This window comes from Marmota monax, unplaced genomic scaffold (genome assembly GCF_021218885.2).
Source record: "Marmota monax isolate L192 unplaced genomic scaffold, Marmota_monax_Labrador192_F-V1.1 WCK01_AAM20220418_F8-fsc00008, whole genome shotgun sequence".
NCBI lineage: Eukaryota > Metazoa > Chordata > Mammalia > Rodentia > Sciuridae > Marmota > Marmota monax.
Window position 1 is genome coordinate 24,139,592 of NW_026694432.1, and position 25,655 is coordinate 24,165,246.

A 25,655-nucleotide genomic window follows, 5' to 3' on the forward strand; every position below is an offset into this window, starting at 1 on the left:
TGGGGGCGGGGGGCGCGGCGAGGGCGGCGCTGCAGTGCCCTAAGCGGCGGGCTGGGGGAGCTGTGCCCGCCTGTCCCTAAGGCCCGGGTGGGGACCAGGCAGCTGGGTCGCCGCGCCTCTAGCGCGGCCGGACTAGGCGGCGCGCAGCCAGGCGTGCCCTGAGCGAGCTTGGGCCCCAAGTCTTCCTGGGCGCCCGGCCGGAGAGGCTCCGGGAGGAGCCCAGTCCCGCGGGTTAGGGTGGCCGCGTCCGCTGCCGCCGCGTCCCGCCCCCGGGGGGTGTCCCGGGCCGCTGGGCCCGCCCAGGTAACCCCATCCTCGGCCCGCCCCCGGCCCGCCCCCCCGGCAGCCCGCCCGCCTCCGCCGCCGCCGCTGCCGCCGCGGCATCCCGGCTCTGGGGCGGCGCTGACAGTCTGGTCCGCTCCGGGCAGCGGGCGCAGCAGCGGGCAGGGCGGCCGGCAGGCACGGAGGCAGAGCCCCGGCGCGCGCGCCCCGGCCCGCGCCCCGCGCCGCGCCCCAGCCCACCCGCGGAGCGCCCACCTGCCGCCCGGACGGGAGGCCCCCCGCGGCCGCAGCGCTGCCCGGGGCCGGGCGCCCGCGGCGGCACCATGAGTCCCCGCTCGTGCCTGCGTTCGCTGCGCCTCCTCGTCTTCGCTGTCTTCTCGGCCGCCGCGAGCAACTGGCTGTAAGTCGGGCCGGGACCGGCAGCGCCGGGCCGGGTGGGGCGGGGCGGGGCAGGCCCCGGGGGCAGCGGCCGGTGCCAGGCGGCGCGGGGCAGCGGGCGCGGGGGCGCCCGGCAGGTGTCTCGGCCGCCGGACAGAGGCTCGCTCGCTCTCTCTGCCGCCGCCGCCACTGCCGGGCCTCCATCTGGAGACCCTGGGTCCCGCTCTCCCCACGTCCCGCTTCCTGCCCAAAGGGGATGGCGGCGTAGTCCGCACCTATAGGCGGCCCTGGGCGCCCCAGGGCGCAAGGGGTGCGAACACGGGGCGGCGGCCCAGATGGGGTACCCTGCTCAGGGCGCAGCCCAGCGGGACTGACAGGTCACTGAGGAAGCCCATTACAGGGACATAATAGCAGGTTAATCCCGAGAAGTCTGGGAGCGAGCTCCCCGCGCGAAGCTGCGCCGCGCTGCGGGCTGGGCTGGAGGCGTGCAGGGACCTGTTTCTGCTGGGAGGGAGGGAGCCAGGCTTAGAAGGAGGAAAGGGACCGGGACACCGAGCCTCTGAGAACCCGCTGCCGGCTCTGGTTGGACCTTGGTTTTCCCTGGAGCAAGAAGAAACTCCTTGCAGCCCTTAAAGAGGACAACAGCCCCCACCTCCACGCGTCTTACCTAAGGAAGAAATGGGTGGCAACCACTGGTGACCTGTCTCTTTCTCCTTGACTGGGTCTGCTCAGAGAGTTTCCTGGGAAGGGGCAGGATGTTTGCTGGGGGAAAGAGAGCTAAAGGGATGAGCTGCTCTGAGCCAGTGAACGGGAAGCAAGAAGAGGACGCTGGACTCCTTCATCCCTCCCAAGTGACACTTCCCCATGCCCCAGGCTTAACCCTGGCCCCAACTCCTCCTGCCCAGAACTCTTCCCCCATCCGCTGTGGGCAGCCAGTGGGGAGCCAAGCTCCAATATTGATCTGAAAAGCATGAGGTGGGAAGGGGGATCGCCAACAGTGTAGCTGGGGTTTCCATGGAGACAGCAGGAGAGGAAAAAATTCTCTCTGCATCAAGACCAAAGAACAAATATCTCCCATGAAATTGCCCCGAGTGTCCAATGGCTGTTGCTATGAGGTCATTGTGGCCAGCCGGGGCCCTGCAGGCTGGAAGGAGTGTGTTTGTTGGGGTCAGAGCCACCCAGGGCTTTGGGGGACGGAGGTGATGTGGAATTCTCCCAGCTGTTCCGAGAGTGAGCTACTCCAAGACAGCCCAAAGTGGCTGTGGTGCTTTTGTTTTTCTTGGAGCCTTAATTTGATTAACACTTCAGGAGCAGTGGCAGTATGTACAGAAACCAGGGCACCACCACCTCGTCCCTCTGGCCCCCTGCAGACCACCCCCCTCAGTGGATTCTGGATCAGAGAGCTGAGAAGGGGAGCTGGTTTGGATGTGGGGGCTCTGGAGCTGGCTCTTAAATGCATGGGCTCAGAGCTGAGGTCCCCAAACAGGTCTGAGTATCAGGAAGAACAAGAACTGGGTTCGACCTGCCCAGCACAGAGGGAAGCAAAAAAGCAGAGGACAAAAGTGGCAATTTGAGTGCGTGACTCAGGCCTTCAGGGAATATGGGGATATTGGCAGTGGAAAGACAGGCCTGTAGAGCATTGTGGCCTTTTGGCTCCCTTTACAGATGAGGAAACTGAGACCAGGGAGCAGAAGTTACTTGCCAAACTCAAGTTGAGAATGGAACCCAGGCACTCAGACTCCCAGCCCCTCCCATGAGACTGTCCCAAACTGAGCCAGTGTGGCCCAGGTGATATTACCACACACCTTCAGCCACATCCACGCCCAGGATCTCAGGCAGAGACACAGCCCTGGCTTTAGGTCACACAAACCCCTGGGGAATTCCAGCTCCCTTCTTGAGCCTGTGCTGCCATGAGGGGTGGGTGAGGAGGGGGGCCTGGAGGGAGAAGGGAGTTGGCAAACCTGTTCTCGGTGACTGTGATGGTTTAGGTTGCCATGCAGCAGGCTCTGGGTGTCCCAGCTCGCTCCTGCTCCACTAGGGCTCCGAGCCAAGGGTCTCTCTGCTCAGCCCAAGGTGAGAGGAAGAGGGCCTTCCCAGGACCCTGTGGAACCCAGGGTTCTGAAGGAGAAGAGACCCAGGGCTCTGTCCCCCCAAGCCAGTGTCACTGCCTTATGTTTATCACCTCCGACCCCAGGTCAGAGACTGGACCAGCCCTGGGGAAAATAGGTGTCACAGCCAGGCTTCCTAGGAGCTTGGGGTCCAAATAGAAGGACACATAAAACAAAGCCACAAATGGGTGGGACAGTGCATGCCACATGGCTGTCGGGGGAGAGAATTGAACAGGAGCAATCAACGGGGGAGTGGGGGACACACCACTTGGCCTGCAGGCTGTGGGATCCTGACAGCAATTCCAGGATAATAACTCCCTAGTCCAGAGTATATTCAAATCCCAATTTACAGATGAGAACAGTTGGGATCCCAGAGGTAGTTCTCCAAAGCCACCTATCTGGTAAGTGCAGAGGTGTCTGGCCCAGAGCTGCCTCTAGAAGAAAAAGCTGCAGTCAGGCAGCTGTCCATTCAGCAAGGTGGTGACACTGTATCTTTTCAAGGGTGAGCCAAGCTAGAGGCCTGACCCCGAAAGGATGGCTGGCAGCACCCACCAAGGGATGAGACCTAGGTGTCCCCTCCCGTCCCAGCAGAGGCGTCCATCCAGGGATGGTCAACTGGCCAGTAGCAGAGCTGGTACTGTCTGTTGTCTCAGAAGGGCAGGTGGCCCGGGGTGGGGGGAGGCCAGGTGTCCTGCTGTGTGCAGCTGTTGGGCAGGACAGAGCCTGGAGCTGGGAGGACTCTGCAGCCTGAGGCCTGGGCAAGCCCAGAGAAGCTGGGAGCCGCCGACTGGGCTTGCATCTGGCACCCAAAGCAGGCTGACAGCTTGTGGCAGCTCCTGCTCAGAGGGAGGGATGTGCACAGTCCTCTGCCTTCAAGGGGGCTGCCCTACCGCGGTCCTAGGGTCAGAAATGATTCTGAATTGTCCCCCTGGCACTGAGACTGCACCAGGAGACAGGTGCCAGTCCCAGCTCTGTGCCAAGTGCTGGGCAGCCTTGGGTGGGCCTCTTTTCTTCCCTCTGGGCCACTATCCTCTGCAGCTTATTCTCAACCCCAAATGGAAGAACTGGCAAGAGCAAGGGAATAGATAAGCCAAGGCTTCATCACTGTGGGTTTCTGGGGGAGGTCAGTGGTGTGCTGGGCAGGAGCCCTACCAGGAACCCAGAAGGCCAGGGGAAGGAGTCCCTGCTGTACTCAGAGATGGGCCAGCAGAGTGGCCAAGTAAGTCTTGGGGACAGATAGCCTGGAGTTCCACCCCAGCTCTGCTACGGCCAGTCCAGTGACCTTAGACAGGTTACTTAACATCTTGGAGCCTCCAGTGCCGCATCTGTAAAAATGGTACCCATTGGTGCAGATGGGACATACACAGTGGTGTTGGGAGGAAAGAGCGAGCCCGTGCATGTATTGTGCTGGGCACAGTGCCAGCACACCAAGAGAAATGGTAGCCATGGGGGCTGGTGTCAGTGGGCTAGAGTCCTGTCTGTCTATGGGAGGATGGAGGGAGTGGCCTTCAGGTTGCCCTCAAGCCCAGTTTGTCCCAAACTCTCCCATCCCAAGCCCATGATTGTACACAAATAGGAAACTAGACTGCCACCCCCTCCTCCTCAACAAGGGTCTCCACAGGAGCCTCAGAGAGCCAGGGAGACCCAGCCTGGCTCAGAGGCAATCCTGCTGGCCAGGGGGACTGGTGCTGGAAATACCCTTCAGTGCCCATGGGGGAGGCGGAGGAGGCCCCAGTGCCCTGCTGGTCCAGGTTCCACAGGAGTGTGTCTCGAGGCTGAGCTCCTAGGTGCCTGCTTGCCCAAGGAGGATGTGTAATTCTTGGCATGGTAGAGTGAGGCCCAGCTCTCAGGTCGCACCTCCCCAGTCCAGGTGTGGGGGAAAGCCAGCCCCACCAGGAAAGAAGTAGCCCATCTCCCCCAGGAATATCTCATGGTTCCCCAGCTAAAAAGAAGCTCTCCCTTCCCTCTAAAGAGTAAGAGCCCATCTCCTTGGAGCACCTCCCATGGTTCTGGGCAATGAATTACAATCACTACACCCAGAACTTTACAGTTTAAAGCAGGATTTCCCTCAACCTTCGTACCATTAATATTTGAAGCCAGATAATTTTTTGGTACGGGGCTGTCCTGTGTCCTGCAAGGTGCTTAGCAGTATCCCAAGCCCCAACCTGCTGGAAGCCAGGAGAACACACACTGCCCCCCCACCAGGTGACAACCAAAAATGTCTGCAGACATTGCCAAATGTCCCCTAGGGGCAAAAGCACACCCCACACTGCGAGTGAATGGTTCACAAAGCACTTTCACGCCACCCACCCTGAGCCACTCTACCTTCCTCTTCCCCCTTCAGAGGACAGGAGTGTCTTACTCTCAGCCCCACTTCAGAGGCCAGAGGTGCAGCAACTTCCCCAAAGAAGCAGCTTGGCTGACTCTCATATGTCCAGGTCTCACGGTTTTCGTCCCCTGCCTGTAGAACCATCTCACGTTATTTATAAGCTCGGCAGCATGGCTTCTGCTTCGGAAGGCCAAGGCAGTGGGATCCCAGCCCTGAGGACCCCCAGGCTGGCACCCCCAGCCTGTAGAAGGTGCTCAGCTCACACTCAGTGGACAAGGAAGGAAGGACTCCTTCACCCCAGAACATTCTTGTCAAATGGCGGCCCATGTTCAAAGCCCTTGAGTAGGAGGAAGGCTTCCCTCCACTGCCCCAAGGTTCGGTGATACTAAAATGCACCCCAGTGGGTGTCAGGAAGGGTGGCTGACCCCAGCAGATCTGCAGCCCTGCCGCTGTCCTTAGCCAAGGCAGACCCTCCGAGTCAGACGGGGCTGCTTCTCCCCTCCTCGGTGGGGCGTCTGCCGTGGTTAACTTTCTTCCCTCAACCCTGGATTAGCAGTTGAGCAACTCAGCAAGCTCCTGACAAGACAGCGCTCCCCAAACCTGTTGAAACTCGCCCAACTCTAGCCCTGTGGGTGCTCTTGGAAAAGCCAGTGTTTGCAGCAATCCTCCTCCAGTTCCTCCCTCTGGGAGGAAGAGCTCAGGCCGGGCACAGGCAGGCCAGGAGCTGGGGGTGACAGAGCCTGCCATTGGCCCCTGCAGTCACCCTCTGCTCCCAGGGAGCTTGCAGCAGCCAGGGCTGGTTTGTTCTGTAAACCCAGCTGGAAGGTGGAGCGAGACCCAGGGTTGCTTTCCAGATTTCCACAGGAGTTGCCAGGTTTTATCTCTGAGACCTGAACTGCATCTTCTGTGAATGAGCCAGACCCGGGAGAAGGCTCTCTCCCCACCCTGACCCCAGCAGCTCCCCCTTCCCCACGCAGTCCCTCTCCGCCTCTCCAACTCCTGGCAAACTGAAACCAAACTGCGTTTTAAGTTCCCGCCAAGTCAGGGCCAGGCCAACCCCTGTGGTGGAGGGGACCCGGTCTTCAGAGAGGGATGAAGGCAGGTGGGAGGGAGGGACGCACCCTCAGGGATGTCTCCTTCGGGGGCCCATTTTGCACAGCAGGGGATTGCTGACGGGCCTAGTGGGGCCTCTTTCCCTCTGGGACTCTGACTGAGCCCTTCTGACCCCATTTCTCATTCTGTAATCTCATGATGAGGTCCCAGGAGTTTTCCCCAAAGCGGGAGACGGCAACGTTCCCTCCTGAGTCAGGGGTGCCCTGCTTCAGGGTTTCAGAACAAAGCAGACATCAGAATTGGCCGCGGACAGTCCTCAGGGTCACAGCTTCCTGCATGGGGGTGCTCTGTCTGCCCCCCTCAAACACATCGAGTACTTCCTGGCATCAGGCATGGTGCGAGGCTCAGGGCCACGCAGCACACTTGTGGGAAAGCTGGAGTCCGCCCCCGGACTTCTCCTGCAGTCCACGAATCACATCTGCAGCCCCAGAGCCCCAGCCGGTCACTCTGCACAGGAGGGGAGAACAACCAAGGTCTGCCCACCCGGCCTGCAGCGGGTAGGGGACATTCGGCCACAGGTTCTCCCAAGTGTGGGCCTTTAGAAGGTACCTGCCATAGCCAAGGAACTCGCTGGAAACTGGGAGCCACCCCAGCCTCACTCCAGGAAGCCAGTTCTGGCTGCAAACAGCTCAGCTGGGGTTTCCAATGTCCCTTCATGCCCCACTGCAGCCTCCCTCAGTTGGGGAGGACACTTCAGTGGTCCAATGGCCACAGGGCACAAAAGGCTTTCTAGCCTTCTGCTAGGGTAGGGGCAAGGTAGGTCAGGAAATGCCTTAGCCTTGACACCGCTCCCCCCACAGCATTCCCTGCCAGGGCAGAGAAGGAAAGTTCTCACCAGCTGGCACAGCACTGGGCCATGCAGACCCAGGACTAAGTGGCTCCTCCTTGGCCCTGGGTCAGCCACCAGCTCTCCTGGGGACAAACACAGAGAGATGGGAAATGGGAGGGGAGTTCCCAGTAGGAAGTGGGGTATCTGGAGCTTCAGGAGTAAGACACATGGGGCTTGGGTGTCAGGAGGCTGCAGGTCATGGCCACAGGGGAGGCCAGAGGAGTGTGAGTGCTGAGGCTTCTGAGGGTAAAGGAGCCCAGGGATCCCAGGGATAACATGCAGGGGAAGGAGGGGAAGGCACTCCAGAAGAGGCCATCGTGTCCCTCCAACTGGGGGAGGCACCTGGAGCCCAGGGAAGTTGGCTAAGGCAGAGAAGGAGGTGGAGCAGAGGCAGCCCACTGCCCACCAGCTACCATGAGGGTCTCCACTGCCAGCCTCCCCACTCCTACGGCTGTCCTCCAGGGTTCCAGACCAGCAGCAGCACCTCCTTCACAACCCCAATGGCTAGGGACCCCAGGCCCAAAAAACATGGTCTAGGCAGATGCAGGACCACTGAAACACCTCCCTCCCCAACACTCCCCTCTCTTGTCCAGAAAACATGGGGCTCTAGAAAGATCCCTCCACAGAAGAATCAGGTCACCTCACCCAGTTCAGTGTCTGGGGACCGCAGTACCACAGGCCATCTTTGGAGCCTGAGCATCTAACCCCCAGGCTCAGGAGCCAGAATGACCTGTTTTGAACTTCTGACCACTCTGACCGGCTCATGACCTTGAACACGTGCCTCTTGAGTCTCAGTTTCCACATCTATGAAATGGAGAACAGCCTTCCTGACCCGCTCTGCATTGTTGTAACAGGACATGCTGAAGCATGTAACTGCTGATTAAGGGCACGGGTGACAGGGGAAGGGAAGGTCCCTGCTTCCAGTCACCTCTCATTCCTAAAGTGATTCCCATGTCCCCTCAGCACCCTGACTGGTCTTGGATGCCACTGCCCTAGCCCTTGCACCCCAGGGTCCTAGCTTTTGGTCTCCTGACACCAGTACCATCCCCCCCGACCTTCCCTTGCAGTCCCTGTCCTAGGGTCCGCCACATGGGTCACAATCACCAGGAAACCCATTCTCCAATTCTGCAAACTCTGGAGATTCTGTCAAAAATCTGCAGTTGGGGGCTGGGGGTGTGGATCCATGGGAGAGTCCCTGTCTAGCATGTGGAAGGCTCTGGGTTCCATCTCCAGCACCACATTAACAACAAACAACAAAAAGAAACCCCTCCAGTTGGGATCCTGTCTGAAGTAATCCACATTCCCACTGGGAGTGTGTGTCTCTCCCTGGATGTGCTCAGCTGAAGGTTGGGGCCCAGGCCTAAGAGGGTCCAGAGAGCCCAGCATCTCCACTGAGATGGGCACAGGCTATGTGGGAGGCAGTGAGAGGGCCCCTGGAGTCCATCTAGATAATGATGGTGACCCAGTAGTGCCGCAGCGAGGAGCAGCACCCGCCACGCACACATTTCATTTAATTTAGTTTCAGGGGTTGAGCATCAGTCTCCCCATTTTATAGAACACACTGAGGCTCTGAGATGTTTGCTAACTTGCCTCCAGTGACACGGAGATGCAATTCTGACCAGGCTGCTCCCTACAGCCCTTACTACACTGCTTATCATAAAGGACAGGGTCTCTGGACCTGGGACAGCGTGGAGAGGAGGCCAGCCAGCCACTCTACAGTGGTTATAGGAGCACTGGGAGATCTGACATGATTGGGGGTGTGGCAAGGATCTGGTGGAACCAGGTACCCCTGGGTGCTCCTTAAGATCGTGGTCCTGGGTGGGGTCTACGGTCCTCTTGCTTCCACCCAGCCGCGTCCCCAAGGCAGCTCTCTGCTCAGCAGACACTCCATTTCCTTCCGGCTCCCCCTCCTGCCCGCCTGGCCTCCTTCCTCCCGGGTATTGCAGGCACAACCACTCCTGAGGAGGCTCTAAATGTGGCCAGGGCAGGCAGGGAGGCCAAAGGGAGGGGCAGAGAAGCCTGGGCTGGCGTCCCAGCCCCCACCTGGACACCCTCAGGCTGGGACCTGCGACACTGACCTGCTTGGCCTCCCCAAGGCTCCAGTTCTTTCCCTTCCCCTCTCCTCTCCATGTGCAGAGTGAGAGCCTGGGAGGAGTCACAGAGGTGCAGATTCTCCTCTAGGAATTTGTATATTTTGTTTAAAAAAGCAAGCAAACCTGGAAAAGCTTGGGACAAGCCCAGCTAATTTTAGTTTCTAATGAAAACAGCAGGTGGCCGAGAGGATCTGATCTCCCTGGCAGGGCCAGGGCTCTCCAGCCTTGCAGGCTGCATGCACGGGCCTTGCGGGGAGGGCCTCCTGGGAGGAGCCTCAAGGACCCATAGCCCCCATTTGAGAAGACCAGGGCACGAGCTGGCGGGCAGCGGAGCCGGCAGGGGCAGTCTAGGCTGGTGGGGTAACCTGATCGATGGCAGGGCAGTGGCTGGAGTCCTGGGTGGCCAGGGCAGCAGGTGGCAGATTGCTAAGCCTGGACTCAGAAGCAGCAGGAAGAAGCCTACACGGGGACACCGCACCAGGGCAGGAGAAGCAGGGATGGTCGGGGCCTCCACACGCAGGCAGCCGGCACCAGCCAACACCCATCAGGCCCTGTCTCCCTGAGAAATGGCTTGGCAGTCAATATTCAAGCCCAACCCTGCTCCAGGGTCAGCAAGTGGCACATGTGTCTCTGGGGGAAAGGTTGAGCCACCTTAGGGCACCAGGAGGGACCCTGGAGGCCCTTGGGACCAACTGGGCCCAGCTCCTAGGGTCCCCAAAGCCCGCAGCAGCCCCGCCTTCCTTCCTCAGCCCTGCCCCTCCCTGCCCTGAGCACTCTGCCAGTAGGTGAGCACAGGGGACCCACCAAGACAAGCCCTATGTAAGGCCAGACATGATGCAGAGCGAGTTGGCAGCCCCTAGCCATCCAGTGGGGGCAGGTCCATGGCCAGGGACACAGGGAAGAGAGGGGACTCAGGGCTGCTGCTGCTGACTGGCTGTGGGGCTTTGGAAGTCATCTCACTTCTGTGGGCCTCAGTTTGCTCTTCTGTAAAACCACACGCTGGGATAGATACGCAGAGACGGTGCAGACTGCGGCCCCCGATGCACTCCTCTCTCCAGCCCCAGCCCTTCCTGTGTTCAGCTCTGGTGCCCGATTCCCACCACCACCACTCAGACAAGCTCCTAGGTTCTGGGAACACAGGGCTGGGGGAGGCTGGGCCTCACATGCTTGCAAGGGGCAAGGGTTGTGCCAGGGGAGGAAGGGGCTGGGCAGTGGGCATTGGTGCCCACCGAAGAGGTTTCTTCCTGGACACTACCCCAGTGACCCACAGCCATGGCAGGCCAGCAGCGCCCCCTAAATCCCCGTTGCTGTCATTTCAGCCTATCTTCCTGTTGCATTTCCGGCCTAGAGGAGGATGGTGCTGCCCTCTGATCCATCTCTCCCCTGGTAACAGCAGGGGCTCCATCTATCAGCCTGGCATGGGACCAGGGGTCTTTGAGGCCTGGAAACCCCTCCATACTTCTGCCAGTAGGAGGAAGACCACCGACTCTGACAGGGGGAAAGGCCCTAGGGACTTACCCATTTATTATGCCCATGAACAGAAGCTCTGAGTGGGGAGGTGATTTGCCCCAGGTCACAGCTCTAAGTTCAGCCAGGCCTCCAAAGCCTACTTCTCCTACCCAGGGACCCCCTGCCCTTGAATGACTTTCCTCACCAGAGGCTAGGGCCTGGCATAGCCAGAGGTGGTCCCCTTGCTGAATACAGAAGGAGTGGCCTACCTGGGGACAGGCCAGTTCTATGCCCCTGTGTCAAAAGGCAATAGGGACCTCACCCTTTATCTAAGAGCCAAGCCTGGGTGGGAGCAGGAAAAGATCCAATGCTAGGTGCAACTCCTTATCCCCTCACAGAAAGATACCTGTGGCTTCCCCAAACGTGACCTGGCCCATCGCCAGTAGGTGTGCTGAGCTTTTGGCGCCCCCTGCAGGCCAAGCACGATAGGTGGGCCTGGCCCAGTAGGAGACCCCCAATTCCTTCAGCTATGATAGTGGGGAGCACCCAGGCAGCATTGAGATGCCAGTTGGCCCCCGTTCAAGATGCATCCTCTTCCCACTTCTCAGTCTTCTTCCTACTGTCCTCCCCTCCAAGAGGCTCAGGCTCCTGCCTGGGCCTCATCAGGACCCTATCAGTCTCTTCACATCCCCTGAGTAGGACCTGGTAGAAAGGAAAGGGACAGGAGAGGGGCCCTGGGAGACAGGAGTGCAGGAGGGAGGGGAGGTTGGGCACCTGAGCCCACCCACCTCCCACTCGCCCACTAGGCTGCAGGGAAGAGATCGTTACGACACCCCCCCTCCTAGGATGTGCCCAGTTGACACCCAGAGGCGTTGCCAATTATGTTCATCCCTCACAACTGCCCTCTGGGATAGGAACTGTCACTCTGTTACAAACAGGGAAAGCCAGACTCCAGTCCACACAGGGGATGAGGAAGCTGCCCCTGGGGCTGACACTGCAGAGAGGACAGTGGCACCCAGACTGAAGAAACATCACTGGTACTTACCCAGGCAAGTGGCTTCCCAGCTGTGCCTGGGGACATGTCCAAAACTGAGATGCACGCCAAGCCCTGCTTGAAGCGGGGCTCAGGAACCTGAGTGTTCCTCAAGCCCCATAAATGTTTCCAGTGCACAGCCAGATTGGAGAGCCCTCCCTCATGCCCAGCCCACATGCCCGGCCAATAGAACCTGGCTGCTGCCTGCACACCTCCACAGCCAGGGGCAGCCGACTGCATCTTGGCCTGATCCCTAGGTTGAGCAAGCCCAGCTCCCAGCAGCTTCTGTCCACACTGTCAATTCTAGCCCTTGAGTCACATAAAGGAATTGTCATTACTGAAGGCTGTGAAGTCAGACAAACCAGGTTGAAGTCCTGCTCCACCTCTCACTGGCTGGGTAACTTTGCATATACACATATGCACCTAAGTGTCCCTCTCTTTAAAATGGGGGTTCACTGGCTTGCTGCGAGGATTAAATGCAATAAAGTACTTAGCCCAGTTGTGACTAGGTTCCATAAAAGTTGGCTACGCTAATTATCATCGTCATAAAATTCCCCACATTTTAATAGGCCTTTCTATGTACCTTTCGATTCGGTGGCCATTCATTCATTCCCTTGGCTCAGCAAACAATGACCGGTTCCTGTCTCATTGCCTCAGTCCCCGTGTCAAACTGCACACACAGATCCCCAGCCTGAGACCAGGAGAGGCAGGCCTGTCACTGGATCCAGAGAGAGGGACCAGTCCCTGGGACAAGTCGGCCCCCAGAGACTGTGGCGGGGTGCTGGAGCGGGCTCTGCAGGCCTCTCCCCTCTTCCCAGGTACCTGGCCAAGCTGTCTTCAGTGGGGAGCATCTCTGAGGAGGAGACATGTGAGAAGCTCAAGGGCCTGATCCAGAGGCAGGTGCAGATGTGCAAGCGGAACCTGGAGGTGATGGACTCGGTGCGCCGCGGCGCCCAGCTGGCCATCGAGGAATGCCAGTACCAGTTCCGGAACCGGCGCTGGAACTGCTCCACGCTCGACTCTCTGCCCGTCTTTGGCAAGGTGGTAACGCAAGGTGAGGGTGTGTGTGTGTGCGGTGGCAGCCAGGGACCAGCGTGTGAGACCCAGTAAGAAAATGACACTCTGGAGGGGCTGGACTAGTCAAAATCATTTCTGAAGCTAAACCAGCAGGAGGCCCAGGGAGGGGCGCCAGGTAGGGGGAGGACCCAGGCTGAGGCAAGCTGGGGATGGCCGTGGGAGGAGGCCGATGCTGTGCTGTTCCCCCCACCCCGACCCGGGCAGAATTCAGTAGTATGCAGCAGTTTCAGTGCTAGTCTCAAGGGAGTGTGAGCTGGGATCCTCCTTGTTTTAAGGAGGAAAAACTGAGGTTCAGGCAGGGGACAGGACTGCCCTGCCCAAGGCTTTTCAGAGGGTGAATAGCAGAATCAGGCTCAAGACCCAGGCTCGCGGCCCTCAGCCAGTGCTTCACCCCCTTGGCTCAGCCCAGGAGCTTGTTTCATGGATTTCTACACCTGACAAACCCCATGGAGCACCCTCAGTATGGCCTTCCCTGATACAGCCAGTTCCTGTCCCCCCTACTCCTCGCAGCCCAGCCGTGGGGCAGACCACAGCATAGGAAGAGCAGCTCACCCGGCCGCAGCACTAACGGGCAGATGTTGTTGTAACATTAATTCGGCTACCATATTGCAGATGAAGAAAATAAAATACATACGTGGAGGCAAAGTAACTTGCCCAAGGTCACAGAGCTAGAAAGTCACAGAGCCAGGACCAAACCCACTGCAGGGTCTGTGCTCTTCGCCACGATACAAAAGTCACTATGATGGATAGGATAGGAGGTTGACATTTCCCCTGGCAGGGCTGGGGTGCTCAGGAAAGGATTTCTCAAAGATAAAGGTTCTCGGCTCAGTCCAGAAACTTGAGAATGCGCTCAACCAAAGGGAGGTGGGCTAGAGCCCAGAGAAAGTTCTAGGGAACAGGAAGGTTTCTTGAGAGGCTCTGAGAAGCACTCTAACCCAGCTGCCTCTTTTTCTACTTCCTGAGCACAAAACTGACACTTCTAAGCCACCACAGTCAACGGGGCCCTCTGTGACTTGCTCAGGCAGCAGGAAAAGGTTCCTTGGGCCAACCTTTGTCTTGGCACTTGTGGGCTGGATGGCCAGGGCTGCCCAGCTCACTGCAAACCATTTGGATGTTGTTGGAAACCAACTGTGATAGAAATTTGGAAGCCATTCTCCTGGGAGCTGGCAGAGGCCAAAAAAGCACCATCATGCTTGGTGTTGCTGCTCTCGAAAAGAAGCACAGACCCGGGGAGCAGCCTGACAGCAGCAAATCTCCTGGGATGAAGGGGCGCTGCCTGGCTGGGGAGCCTCGCACAGTAGACCTGAGCTAGGAAAGTCCCTCGCACATGGTGGGTATTCAGAGAGTGCTTGGATGGATTGGTTGGATAGATAAGCAGGGTTTCATACACCATGTCTGCCAAAACCCCTCACCTTCGCGCACGCCATGTCCTGTACCCCAAACACCAAACCCCTTCTTAGGCTCAGCAGTCCCCTCTCTAAGCCCTGTCAGTCCTTTCCTCTGGGCTCTAAGTCTCTTTGTTCTTAGTGGGGATAGGGATTCTCCTCTTATTTTGTAACTTTTTGTTTTGATATAATTTCAACTTATAGAAAAGGTACAAAAAATAATAGAGGGTATTCCTATGGACCCATTACTGGGTCCACCAAATGTTTGTACTTTATAGAGGAGAGTAAGGCAAATGGTCAGACACACACACACACACACACACACACACACACCTTTGTCTAAAGCACCCGTGTTCACACTGCAACATGACGCTTCCGGCCTGCAGTGTGAAGCCTCCACCAACCCATCACTAAGGCTTAGCTCCCCCCAGGCAAGGGGCTGGCTCAGCTGCCCATTTCCCCACACGTGACCCAGCCTGGCATGGAGGAGAGTCTGTGGATATAATCTAATGACAGCAGGTTGGGGACCGCAGGTTGAAGGTACATAAAAAGAGGGGAGGCAGGGTCAGTATTGGCCTAAAGGTAGTGTATCCACAGGACTCTGCCATTAAGTGCCTTCCTCACCTAGGGACAGAAACCTAGGAGGGGACCTAGCCCTGCTAGAATCTACCAGGCCTGGTGAAAGCTGGTGACAGAGTAGCTTGGTCAAATGTCCTGTCCTCTTGGTGTGGAGTCGAGGCACCCAGAGATTGTCTTGGTCAGAGCAGGCAGAGACCAGCCATGTTCAGAGAACTCTTCTGAGCTCTTCCCATTCACCCAACTCCTTTTCCTATTTTTGGCTTTATTCCCTAGTAGAATTCCTCTTGGGACATTCTTAAATGCTCTCCACAAACAAAAAGAAAAGGGACTTGTCCACCCAGTGGCCTGAGAGCCAGGAATCCCAGGGATTACTGATGAGGCAGATGGAGGGTGAGCATGGGCAAGCAGATCTTAGACAGGTGACTTCACTCCTCTGAGCCTCAGTGGCCTCGCCGAGCACGTGTCCCTCTTAGGACTGTCACCAAGATTCAGTGAGAAAGCCCGGGAAGTACTTCGTGTGGGCCCTGACCCCAGAGGAGCTGAGGCTGTTGCCTTTAGCAGCAACGCTAGCCTGGGCAGACCACTCATCCCCTGGCTCCCAGGATGGGGGACTTGGCAGGGGCCCACATGCATAAGCAGCTTGGCTGAGGTAGTGGCCTCAGATGTGAAAGGACAGAGCCAACAGATCCCACCCTGGGTAGCCAAGGAGCCCCATCTGTTACAGGACTCTCACATGCTTGTGCTGTCTTGCCTTAAAATCATCCTCTCAACAGCTCTGAGCTTGTGACATTGTTCCTATGTCACAGATGAGGAAGAAGGCTCAAGGAGCCAAAGGGTGGCAATGCACCCAGATCCTGGACCAGCCTGCCTGCTCTTGACTAAGATCATGGGTTAGGCCCATGCCCTCTCAAAGACTCAGTGTTCTCTTTCCTGTAACATGGGAATAAACCCAGAACCAACCTTCTAGGACTCCTGGGGGAGGATTCATACAGATGGTGCTTAAATAGGGCTAACTGATGCCCAGAGGGCCAGGGCAGGGGTTCACATATTGCCAGTACTACCCAAACTCTCACAGCCCCCAATTCCGTACTTCCCAACTCCCAAGCTGTGGAGGCCTCTAGAGGCCGGACACGCAGAGAAATAATGATAATGAGGCCAGTGTGTGGTTTAGGGTCAAGCTATGTGTTCTAGCACAAAAAAAAATCTATCAGAAATTTGGTAAAGATGGTGTCTGGGGCAGCCAGGAATGTGGAATGTGGCAGTTCTTGCCTGAGCAGACATTAAGAACCAAGGCCTGTGTTTTAGTCATGGCCCAATCCCTGTCCTTGCTCAGCACTGTGCATAATGGTAAACTGTACTGAGTGAATGGAAAGGTCCAGGGCAGGGAGAGAAGCCATGGAGCTGGCACAGGTGTCCTGGGCCTCAAGGTGGGCTGCCCCTAGCAGGGTGGGATGACAAAAACCATTCTGCTTTCTTCCATCTGTAGACAGTGATGGGCCTCCTGCCTCATCACCTCTCTCTGTGACCTCAACCAAGTCCCTGTCCATAGAGGGGACTCAAAGAGCCCTGAGGCCCCTACAGGCTCTGCCATGGTTGGGAGGCACCGTGATGTGTTTGGCCTGCAAAATGAGATTCAAACCCGGGCATGTCTTCCCACTCCCCACGTCTGCACTGTTTAGGACACCTCACTGACTGTCCCCTCTACCCTGGGCTGGACTTGAAATGCTCCGCAGCCCTAGGTACTCTTGCCTTTGTCCTCAGTGCCATATCAGGTGGACCCAGTGAAGGGAGAACATTCTTTCCTTCTGGGTGACCTTTTGGGCCACTTTCTGATGCCATCAGATATATTACAAGAGCTCTGGGAAAGCCAGGCGTGGTGGTGCTCGCCTATGATTCCCAGAAATTCAGGAGGCTGAGGCAGGAGAGTGGCAAGTTCAAGGCCAGCCTCAGCAACTTAGCAAGGCCCTGTTTAAAAATTTAAAATAATAATAATAACAAAAGATGACAAAAACCCTTCTGCTATTATTTTTTTTAAATAACAAAAGGTTATGAATGTAGCTCAGTGACTAAGTGCTCCTGGGTTTAATCCCCAGTACACCCCTCACCCAAAATCAGCTCTGGGGAGGATGTGCTGCAGACACCTCCAGGCTGGAAGCCCCTGAAGGCCTTCAGAGGGCAAACACACAAGATGATTGAGGGGGAAAAACTGTCTGTGGCCTGATTCTGACAGAGTAGGGCAGGCAGGTCAGAGAGAGCATCTGGAGTCCCAGGAAGACAGTGGGAAGGGATATGTAAGGTCACTCTGCAAACGAGTCTAACAAATGCTCTACACTTTCTGGCCCCAAATGCTCTACACTTTCCCTGGTCACATAATTTTTCACAGGGCTGTCACCAAGATTCAGTGACAGAATGCAGGGGAAATACTTCTTATAGGCCATGACCCCAGGAGAGCCACTTATTCTCACATCCCCTAAATTCAGAGAGACTTCCTGGAGGGAGTTTTTCTCAGAGCCCAAGAGCCCAGGGCCGGGTCTGGCCTCACTTCCCTACAACTCCCCCAGGTCAACAGGAAATGCTGGCAGTGTAGGTATTCCCTGGCCTCAACCACAACACCCGCCCTGGTGCCCAGGGCATCACTGGGCCCATGGATTTCTTGCCAGCCCAACTCAACCTCAGACAGTTCCCCGAATACTCCTTCCTGCTGAAATGTCTTTCCTTTCAATATCTGCAGAGACAGCACGCATGATGTGCTCTGCAGAGCTCAGGTCTTGTGTCCCACAACCCTCCTTGGTTCCAGTTCCCATTCAGCCATTTGCTGAGGACTCCTCCAGAGTCTGACTGCTGAGATTGTTGTGACCCTAAAGAGCATGTGGAAAGGCTCCAGAACACAGTGGGGCCCGCAGAAAAAATAATATTGGATATATTGGATCTGCAGAATCACTCTGAATCCCCAGCCCCTTGGAAAAGATGTACTGAGGCCAGACCCAGAGGACACACAAGACTTAGACTGGTAGAGCCAGAAGACAGGGTACTCTGGGAAGGAAAATGGCAGGAAGGAGCTGAGTGTGAGAAGCAGCAAATGGCTTATGGAAAAGAAGGCCAGAGTATCCTTGGCACTTGAGAGTCCTGCCTTACCCTAGTCCAGTGAGCACAAAGCGAGGATCTACCCCTCCTGCAGCTGAACAGGCAAACCCCTGACCCAGAAGCAGTATCTGCCATCTTGCTGGAGAAGCCCCTGCTGCTACAATTCCCAAGAGTACCAGGATGCTTTTTCCATGCCTGGGTGGCCTCTGGGGAAAACAGGCCCTGCTAGATCTTCAACTAATGAGCAAAACTTCAGCCTGGGACCTGGGTAGGGTGAGGAGCCCCCCAGGGCCATAGTGATGGAGTTGAAGAGCTCAAACCTAGGGCCAGCTAGAGAAGGCTAAAGGACGCCAGGCAGGAGGCTGAGGCAGGAAGATTGCAAGTTCAAAGCCAGCCTCAGCAACTTAGCAAGGCCCTGTCTCAAAATAAAATATTTAAAAAGGGCTGGGGGTGCTGGGATTGTGGCTCAGTGGTAGAGCGCTTGCATAGCATGTGTGAGGCACTGGGTTCAATTCTCAGCACCACATATAAATAAACAAAATAAAGGTCCATCAACCCCCACCAAAAAAAAAAAAAACAAAACTTTTCTTTGTGACTCCCTATTAAAAAAAAAAAAAAACGGGGCTGGGAATGTGGCTTGGTGATTAAGCGCCCCTGGGTTCAATCCCTGGGAGGGAAGGAAGGAAGGAAGAAAGGAAGGAAGGAAGGGAGGGAGGGAGAGAAGAAAGAGAAGGAAGAAAGGAAATAAATGGGATTGGCTGAGCTGGAGGAGCCACTGCCTTTGGCTTTGCCTTTGGGGACACAGCAGCATGCCCCTGTCCTCTGGGCCTTCTGGGGTCTCCTGTGCTGAGCAGAGATTGACTGCTCATCACCTCTTAGAAAACCCCCCAAAGAGAGAGCTGATCCTGCAGCACATGAGACTTAAGGTACAGCTTTCTTGCCTTCATCCTTGGGAGGTAGGAGATGGACTACATGTGCATTCCCAGACACTCAAGGCCTCTGTGAGGCAGAGAATGTCAAGATGGAAGCTCTGGAGCCAAGATTCGGGCCCCACCACTTCCTGGCTGGATGCTTCACCACTCAACACCTGTTCTCTCATCTATAAAATGAAGTGGGGGGGGGGGGGTAGGTGTGTATGTGCACACACACACTGGAGGTTGAAACCAGAAGTGCTCTACCACTGAGCTATGTCCCCAGCCCTTTTTATTTTGAGACAGGATCTCACTAAATTGCTGAGACTGGCCTCAAACTTGTGATCCTCCTGCCTCAGGCTCCCAATTTGCTGGGATTACAGGTATGTACCACCATTCCCAGCTAACAAGGTTAAAAGTACTAATTTCATAGGGTTGTGAAGAGTATGCAAATTAACATATACCCACAGTGCCCAGACACCACCCAGCAGTGGATTAAGCTCTAAGCTTTAGCTTTTGTTTTATCTTCTTTTCAGAGTCTCTTCCTTCAGGGCCACTTCCAAGCTAAGAATATTATGGTGTCCTTGTTCCCCTGTGGCCAAGGCAAAAGGGACTCTGAATCCCAGGAGATGGATATTGATTCAGGGAATGAGGCAGTGGTCTCCCTGGCCACCTCAGAGGAAAGCCTGCACCCCAGGGGCCATTGGCTCTCAGGAGCAGAGGTCAGCCCAGAGCTGGGGCTGGGCCAGAGACTTCCTGAAAACCAAGAAAAGGAGAGGAGAAAGGACCAAGCAAGGTCAGGAGCTGAGGCCACCTGCCAGTTCCATCAGCCCTATCTCCTACTCGGACTTCCCCTCCCCCTTAGTCTTTGGGGTAAAGATTTGTGCTGGTTCAGGCCTGGAAATACCAGAAATACCAGAAACTGAAATCGGCTCTCTTTGGGCGGCCACAGCATAAAACCAACCAACATGATCCTGCTATTAACCTCGATTAACTTGGAGAAGATTCCACCTCCAGCCATCGAGGCTCCATTGCTCCAGCCAAGCCCCCCAGTACTGGCCCAAAGTGGCCAAGCCAGGGCAGAGAGTGGGCAGTGAAGAGGGTGGGGCAGTATCCCCAGCTCAAGGGCCACACCAAGAACAGGGCGTCCTGAGTGGTTGGGGGCCGAGCTGCCTCCCACCCTAGTACTCAGCTTCTGCTGCCTCTGTCCACAGACATGGGTACAGAGACAGCGATTGTTTCTGTCTGACCACGGTGACTGCTCCCTGGGGCAGCTGGGAGCACAGGCCTGGGTGTCACAGAGGTAATTGCCAACCATGAGGCCAAAGCCTGCCCCCGCCACTCTTGCGGACACAGACCCTCCAGCAAGAGACAGAAGGACAGTCACGGCACACAGAGGCCCTCACAGGACCCAAGAGAGGAGCAAGGCCTGCTGTCTGGTCACACACCCAGCCAGCCACGCACACTCTACTCACCCCCAGAAAGAGACTCCACAACAGCTACACCCCCAGGCACAGTTCCTAGGAGGATAAAAACATCCATTCAGGCAGGGGAGGAGGGCCGGCACCAAAATAGAATCACTGAGCAGTCGTGGGCAGAAGGAAAGAACCAGAACAGAGGAGAGGCCCAGACCTGTGCTGGAGCACTGGTCCTGTCGCCTGCTGGCAGCGAGACTGCGACCAAGTCCTTCCGTCTCTGAATCTGCATTTCACTGTAACTGGGGATGTAATTTAGGCACCTGGCTCATCAGTAGGAGGGATGAAGTATTAGGAGCTGATGTCATCTGGCTTAAAGGCATCCGAAGGCAAGGCATCTTGAGCAATGGGCCCAGCCTAGGAAGGGCCAGGGCAGAGTCAGGGAGAGGAACCCCTCAGAGCTGGAGGGGAGCAGCTGGGGAATAGGTCAAGAAGGTCAGGAAGGCTGGGGCTGCAGCGCCACTCAGCGGCCTCACAGCTGTGGCACGGAACCAGCTCACCTCACCCAGCCTGCCTAGTCTCCCTTACACGTCATATCACTCGACTCCTGGAAAGGCAGTGAGGACAGTGAGGCACAGGAGCCACGGCATGGCCCTGAAGCCAGACCCTCTGCCGGCTCAGCCACGTGCTGTGACAACCTAAGTAACCCCTCTGTAAGAAGTTGCCTCCTGCTGCCGAGAGGATGAGCTGGTCCACAGAGTGGTTGAGGTGGTCCCTGCTGTTGGTGCCCACTCGGCCCTGGCACACAGCACTCTGCCCGCCTTGCTCGCTCCTTGGCCTACAGCTCCCAGCAGGCCCCACGTACCCCTCCCTCATTACTAAGGAGGGTGCTGAGAAGGAGCCCTGGGACCCAGCCCTGTCCTCCCTCTGTCTCCCCAGGGACTCGGGAGGCGGCCTTTGTGTACGCCATCTCTTCAGCAGGTGTGGCTTTTGCGGTGACACGGGCCTGCAGCAGCGGGGAGCTGGAAAAGTGCGGCTGTGATCGGACGGTGCATGGGGTCAGTCCTCAGGGTAAGCTCAGGATGGGGTTAGGGGGAGGCAGGGCCCTGAGAACCTGGCCCACCCTCACTGGGACCTTCTTCCATGTCCTCTGCACCCCAGGCTTCCAGTGGTCGGGATGCTCAGACAACATCGCCTACGGCGTCGCCTTCTCCCAGTCATTTGTTGACGTGCGCGAGAGAAGCAAGGGGGCCTCGTCCAGCCGGGCCCTCATGAACCTCCACAACAACGAGGCCGGCAGGAAGGTAGTATAGCACTACCCCCACCAGCACCAGAGTAGGGATGGCACGGGCAGGGTCCCCAAATACTCACCACATGGCCACTCAGGAAATGCTCAGGCTCTCACGGGCACAGGCACCTCAGTAGGCCCATGCCCATGGGGTGTGTGGAGCAGGCCCGGGAAGGAGTGGGTGCCACACAGAGCATGCGCGGCCCTGTCCCTGTACATATGCACCTGTGTACTGAGCACATATGCTCATCCAGCCCTGTCACCCCAGACATCACAAGCTCAACTATGACCCCATCAACGCCTACTCCCAAGGTGCCCTTCCCATCATATCACTTGTCACTGTTTCATGTGGCACTGCCCTTTAGCATGTCTGAGTGCCCACATGTGGGGACAGCACCTTGTTCATCTGTCCCCAGTTGCTTACCAGCCCAGCATGGCAATTAGCAGGTCCTTATACAGAGAAAGCATGACAAGAACCCTCTGACTCTACAGAATCAGCCCCCAGGGGCTGGATTCTGGGGTGTCCCACATCCATGTGCCCCTATTAGCCCCCAGGGCCCTCCCCAACCTCCACTACCATCTCCTGATGGCCCCTTTCCCCCACCCCTCCCCCACAGGCCATCCTGTCACACATGCGGGTGGAGTGCAAGTGCCACGGGGTATCAGGCTCCTGCGAAGTGAAAACGTGCTGGCGAGCCGTGCCACCATTCCGCCAGGTGGGCCACGCACTGAAGGAGAAGTTTGATGGCGCCACCGAGGTGGAGCCCCGCCGTGTGGGCTCCTCCCGGGCGTTGGTACCACGCAACGCACAGTTCAAGCCGCACACAGATGAGGACCTGGTGTACTTGGAGCCCAGCCCAGACTTCTGCGAACAGGACATGCGCAGTGGCGTGCTGGGCACGAGGGGCCGGACATGCAACAAGACGTCCAAGGCCATCGATGGCTGCGAGCTGCTGTGCTGCGGCCGCGGCTTCCACACGGCACAGGTGGAGCTGGCCGAGCGCTGCAGCTGCAAGTTCCACTGGTGCTGCTTCGTCAAGTGCCGACAGTGCCAGCGGCTTGTAGAGCTGCACACGTGCCGGTGACTGCACAGCCTGTGCTCAGCAACCACCTGAGTGGCCCAGGGAAGGCCAGTAATTTAAAGAGTCTCCCACCACCTCCCTGAGAGATCCTGGTTGTATTTTTTGTTCTGGTTTGTTTTTTGGGTCCTCATATTATTTATTGCCGAAACCAGGCAGGCGACCCTAAGAGTACCAACCGTGGCCTCCCACAAAGCCCAAGGCTTTGTGGCTGCCACTGACCAAAGGGACCTTGCTCATGGCTCTGGTTGTCCACATAAGGCTGCTGCTGACCACTCAGTTGTTATCTGTGTCCATTTTCCTACTTGCAGACTTAAGATAGGTATTAACAAGGAGTGTTACAGCCACATGGCTACTGACCCCGCCGGGAAACAGGTGGCCCTATGGCAGGGAAAATAGGTGCCATCTTGATGGAATTCACATCACCTGGAAAAAGAGCTGGCAACTCTCCACCCCACACATACACAAGGCCCTCTGGCAACTTGGCCCTGGTAGCCTTGCCTCTGGAACTCCCTGGAAAGAGCCTGGGCAGGTACCAGGTCAAAGGCAAAGAGCTCACTTCAGCTCGCACAAGGGCAGCTGGAAGGTCAGCCTCTGTGGGATCTTCCAGGTAGGAAGTACAGGTGAGGTGAGGGCAAGAGAAGGCTACAGTCCCACCCTGGAGCCCAGCCTGCCCCAGCACACCCTTTAGCGGAGCCATCTCGGTACTCCCCAGCCCCTCCTAGTCAGGCCCCATGTGAGTCACCTCTCAGGGTGCTGTTCTCTTGTGAAACTGAGAATGGAAATCTCACACTCAGAGACAGGAAAGGACTGTGCAGAGAGTCCTCCTCCATTATCTTACTCACTTAACTAAATTTACTGAGTAAATACTGTCCAAGGCCTTGTATTGGGGCACCTCCCTTGATTATTACACCAGTCCTGGGACAGACAGGCACATGCCATTTCACAGCCGAGGGCAATGCTTACCAGCTCCGTAGCAAGTTGAGCAGAGGCAGAGCCACAAGAGTTCTCCAGCCAGGCTCCTCCATGGCCCCTGCACCCAAAGGCACAGACACAGAAGGTGTCTTGGACCTGAGCCTTGAGAGGGGTTCTGGCTGCAAGAAAAGGGATGGAAGCAGCAGGGGCCAGAGACCACAGGCTGGGCTAGAGCCCACGTGACTGCAGAGAGAAAACAGGCTGTGAGAAAAGAGGCGAGTAACTGGAAGGCTCACCAGTGAAGTCTCGGCAGTGGAGACCCCTCCACCCCCAGACCTCCAGGTTTCCAAGGCCTTGGGTGCATGGGGACTCAAGATCCCCAAAAGAGCACCAGCAGTCCAGACTTCTGTCAACGGGGTGTGCACAGACACAGCTACTTCTCAGTTGGGCTCCCAACCACCAGAGGACCTTGCTATCGACCCAAAGAGTGCCCTCCCCAACACTGTTTGAGGTCTTGAGTTCTAGGATCCCCATTTGGGGTTCCAAGACCCCAAGCTCTTGATTTTAGGGTTCAGTGAAAGCCAAGTCCAAGATTCAGAATCTGAACTTGAACCTGCAGAAACTCTCCTTTTGGTTTGTGCCACCTGATGTTGGCTCCCCCTGCAAAGAGGGTCAACACCCTTGGCCTCCAACCAAGCTCTCTGCTTAATGCCTAACCAAGTAAGAGGCCAAAACCAAGTGACATGCTGGAGCCACATTCAAATACAGAGATAATCTCGGGGCCGTCTGGTTCTGATGTGGATGAAAGCTAAGCTGACTAAGGGTCCCCACAGCTGCCCAGCTGGGCCCACTGCCACTTTAGCGGACTCAGTTCAGCTGCCTGCTCAGCGCCAGGGAAAACACTATGCCTCACTGGCAGAGCCAGATCCAGACAAAAGGCAGAGTGGGGACCACCCGGCTCCAGGGAGCTGAGCTACTTTCCCCCACCCTGGGGAACCGTGGGTCCAGGCTGCTTGCTGATTGGATGGGCAATGCCCCAAGAAGCAGCGAGAAGGTGTGTGCCCCATCACAGGCTTCAGCCACCTTTCCACCTGCCAGGGAGCACCTCAGAGCTGATCCTCCTGGGGTTATGAAGGCTGTGCCCTAGGTCAATCAGACCACATTCTAGGAACCTCTGAAGAGCCCTACTGCCACTGCCACCTTCACTGCCACTGCCACCTTCACTGCCACCAAGGCCAAAGAAACTCAAAACCACAGAAAAAAGCAGCTTCCTTGGACCCACTCAGCTCCAAACTGTCCCAAATGAAAAAAGAGGAGGACTGACAGAGGCCTGTCATAGCTGCATGGGGCTTGGAAAGTGGTCAGTAGGCTCATATCCTGCCCAAACCCTTCTCCACCTCCACCATTCTTATACCAAGGCAAAAGTAATGTCCTCTGAGGCCTAGGGCTGGATAAACCCCAGCTCTGGATGCTGCTTCCCCACTCTGCTGCCCACCCATCCTTCAATTTTTATACTAGGCTCCTTGCCATTGTGACATCCCCATGACATAGTCTGATGCACGATAAAATGATTATTTCTTTATCTGGCAATTGTGGCAGTGACTCTTTCTTTAACATAACAGGAAGAAGACCTGGAAAGGCCATGGACAAAGCAATAAGTAACAGCAAATTCTAGATATGGGGACCACATTGATAATTTCTTCTGAAGAACTGGTTTGGGGAACCTCCTACATATTGTCTGCAACTTTTCCACTAACACACAGTGGCTCTATACACATTTCACCAAGCCATGACCAGCTATTTAAACTTTGGCCTTTCGTGATATAGACACGGGGAGGAGGGTCTGGTGAAGAGGGTGCTGACCCAGGACAGAGGGGACAATGCAACAAAACTTAGTTCCTGTTGAGGGACAAAGGAATCTGAAGTCTGAGGCTAGAGGTAAACTCCAGGGTTGGGACCAGAGAACAGCAGGATGGAGAACCTGTAACTCTAAGCCTCAGCCCCAGGGATTCCCTGCTGCTCGCAGACCCAGAGTGGCTTCTCAGGACCCACCCCCTACTCCAGCTGGCGAGGTCCTCATCCTTACCAAAAGAGCTTGTCCCTCACATCCACAGAAGTAAATCCACACCAGCCTGGAAATAGCTAGGCTGTGTGCCGGGCTTTTACTGAGGTCAAGCTCTGGCTGAGGGAAAGTGTTCTCAGGACAGCAGGTACGCACGATTTGTGAAGGACTGGGAGGTTAAGAATGGATAGAAAAGGACATTCCAGGGCTGGGGCTGGGACTCAGTGGTAGAGCGCTTGCCTAGCA

At 56.6% G+C, this 25,655-nt stretch overlaps 1 protein-coding gene across 1 annotated transcript; it reads left to right on the forward strand.

Annotated features, from left to right (window-relative positions):
* Nucleotides 1-556: 556 nt before the first annotated feature.
* On the forward strand, nt 557-24,937 carry Wnt4 (Wnt family member 4). Its single transcript, XM_046468657.1, has 5 exons — nt 557-682; nt 12,433-12,668; nt 21,005-21,136; nt 21,227-21,369; nt 21,971-24,937. The coding sequence occupies exons 1-5, from the start codon at nt 606-608 to the stop codon at nt 22,436-22,438; spliced, it is 1,056 nt and encodes a 351-aa protein (XP_046324613.1). The 5' UTR covers nt 557-605; the 3' UTR covers nt 22,439-24,937.
* Nucleotides 24,938-25,655: the final 718 nt, after the last annotated feature.

Coding starts and splice junctions, on each gene's coding strand:
- Wnt4 (XM_046468657.1), top strand. CDS start 606: ATGAGTCCCCGCTCGTGCCTGCGTTCGCTGCGCCTCCTCGTCTTCGCT. Junction 683..12,432: donor GCCGCCGCGAGCAACTGGCT/GTAAGTCGGGCC, acceptor CCCTCTTCCCAG/GTACCTGGCCAAGCTGTCTT. Junction 12,669..21,004: donor TGGCAAGGTGGTAACGCAAG/GTGAGGGTGTGT, acceptor CTGTCTCCCCAG/GGACTCGGGAGGCGGCCTTT.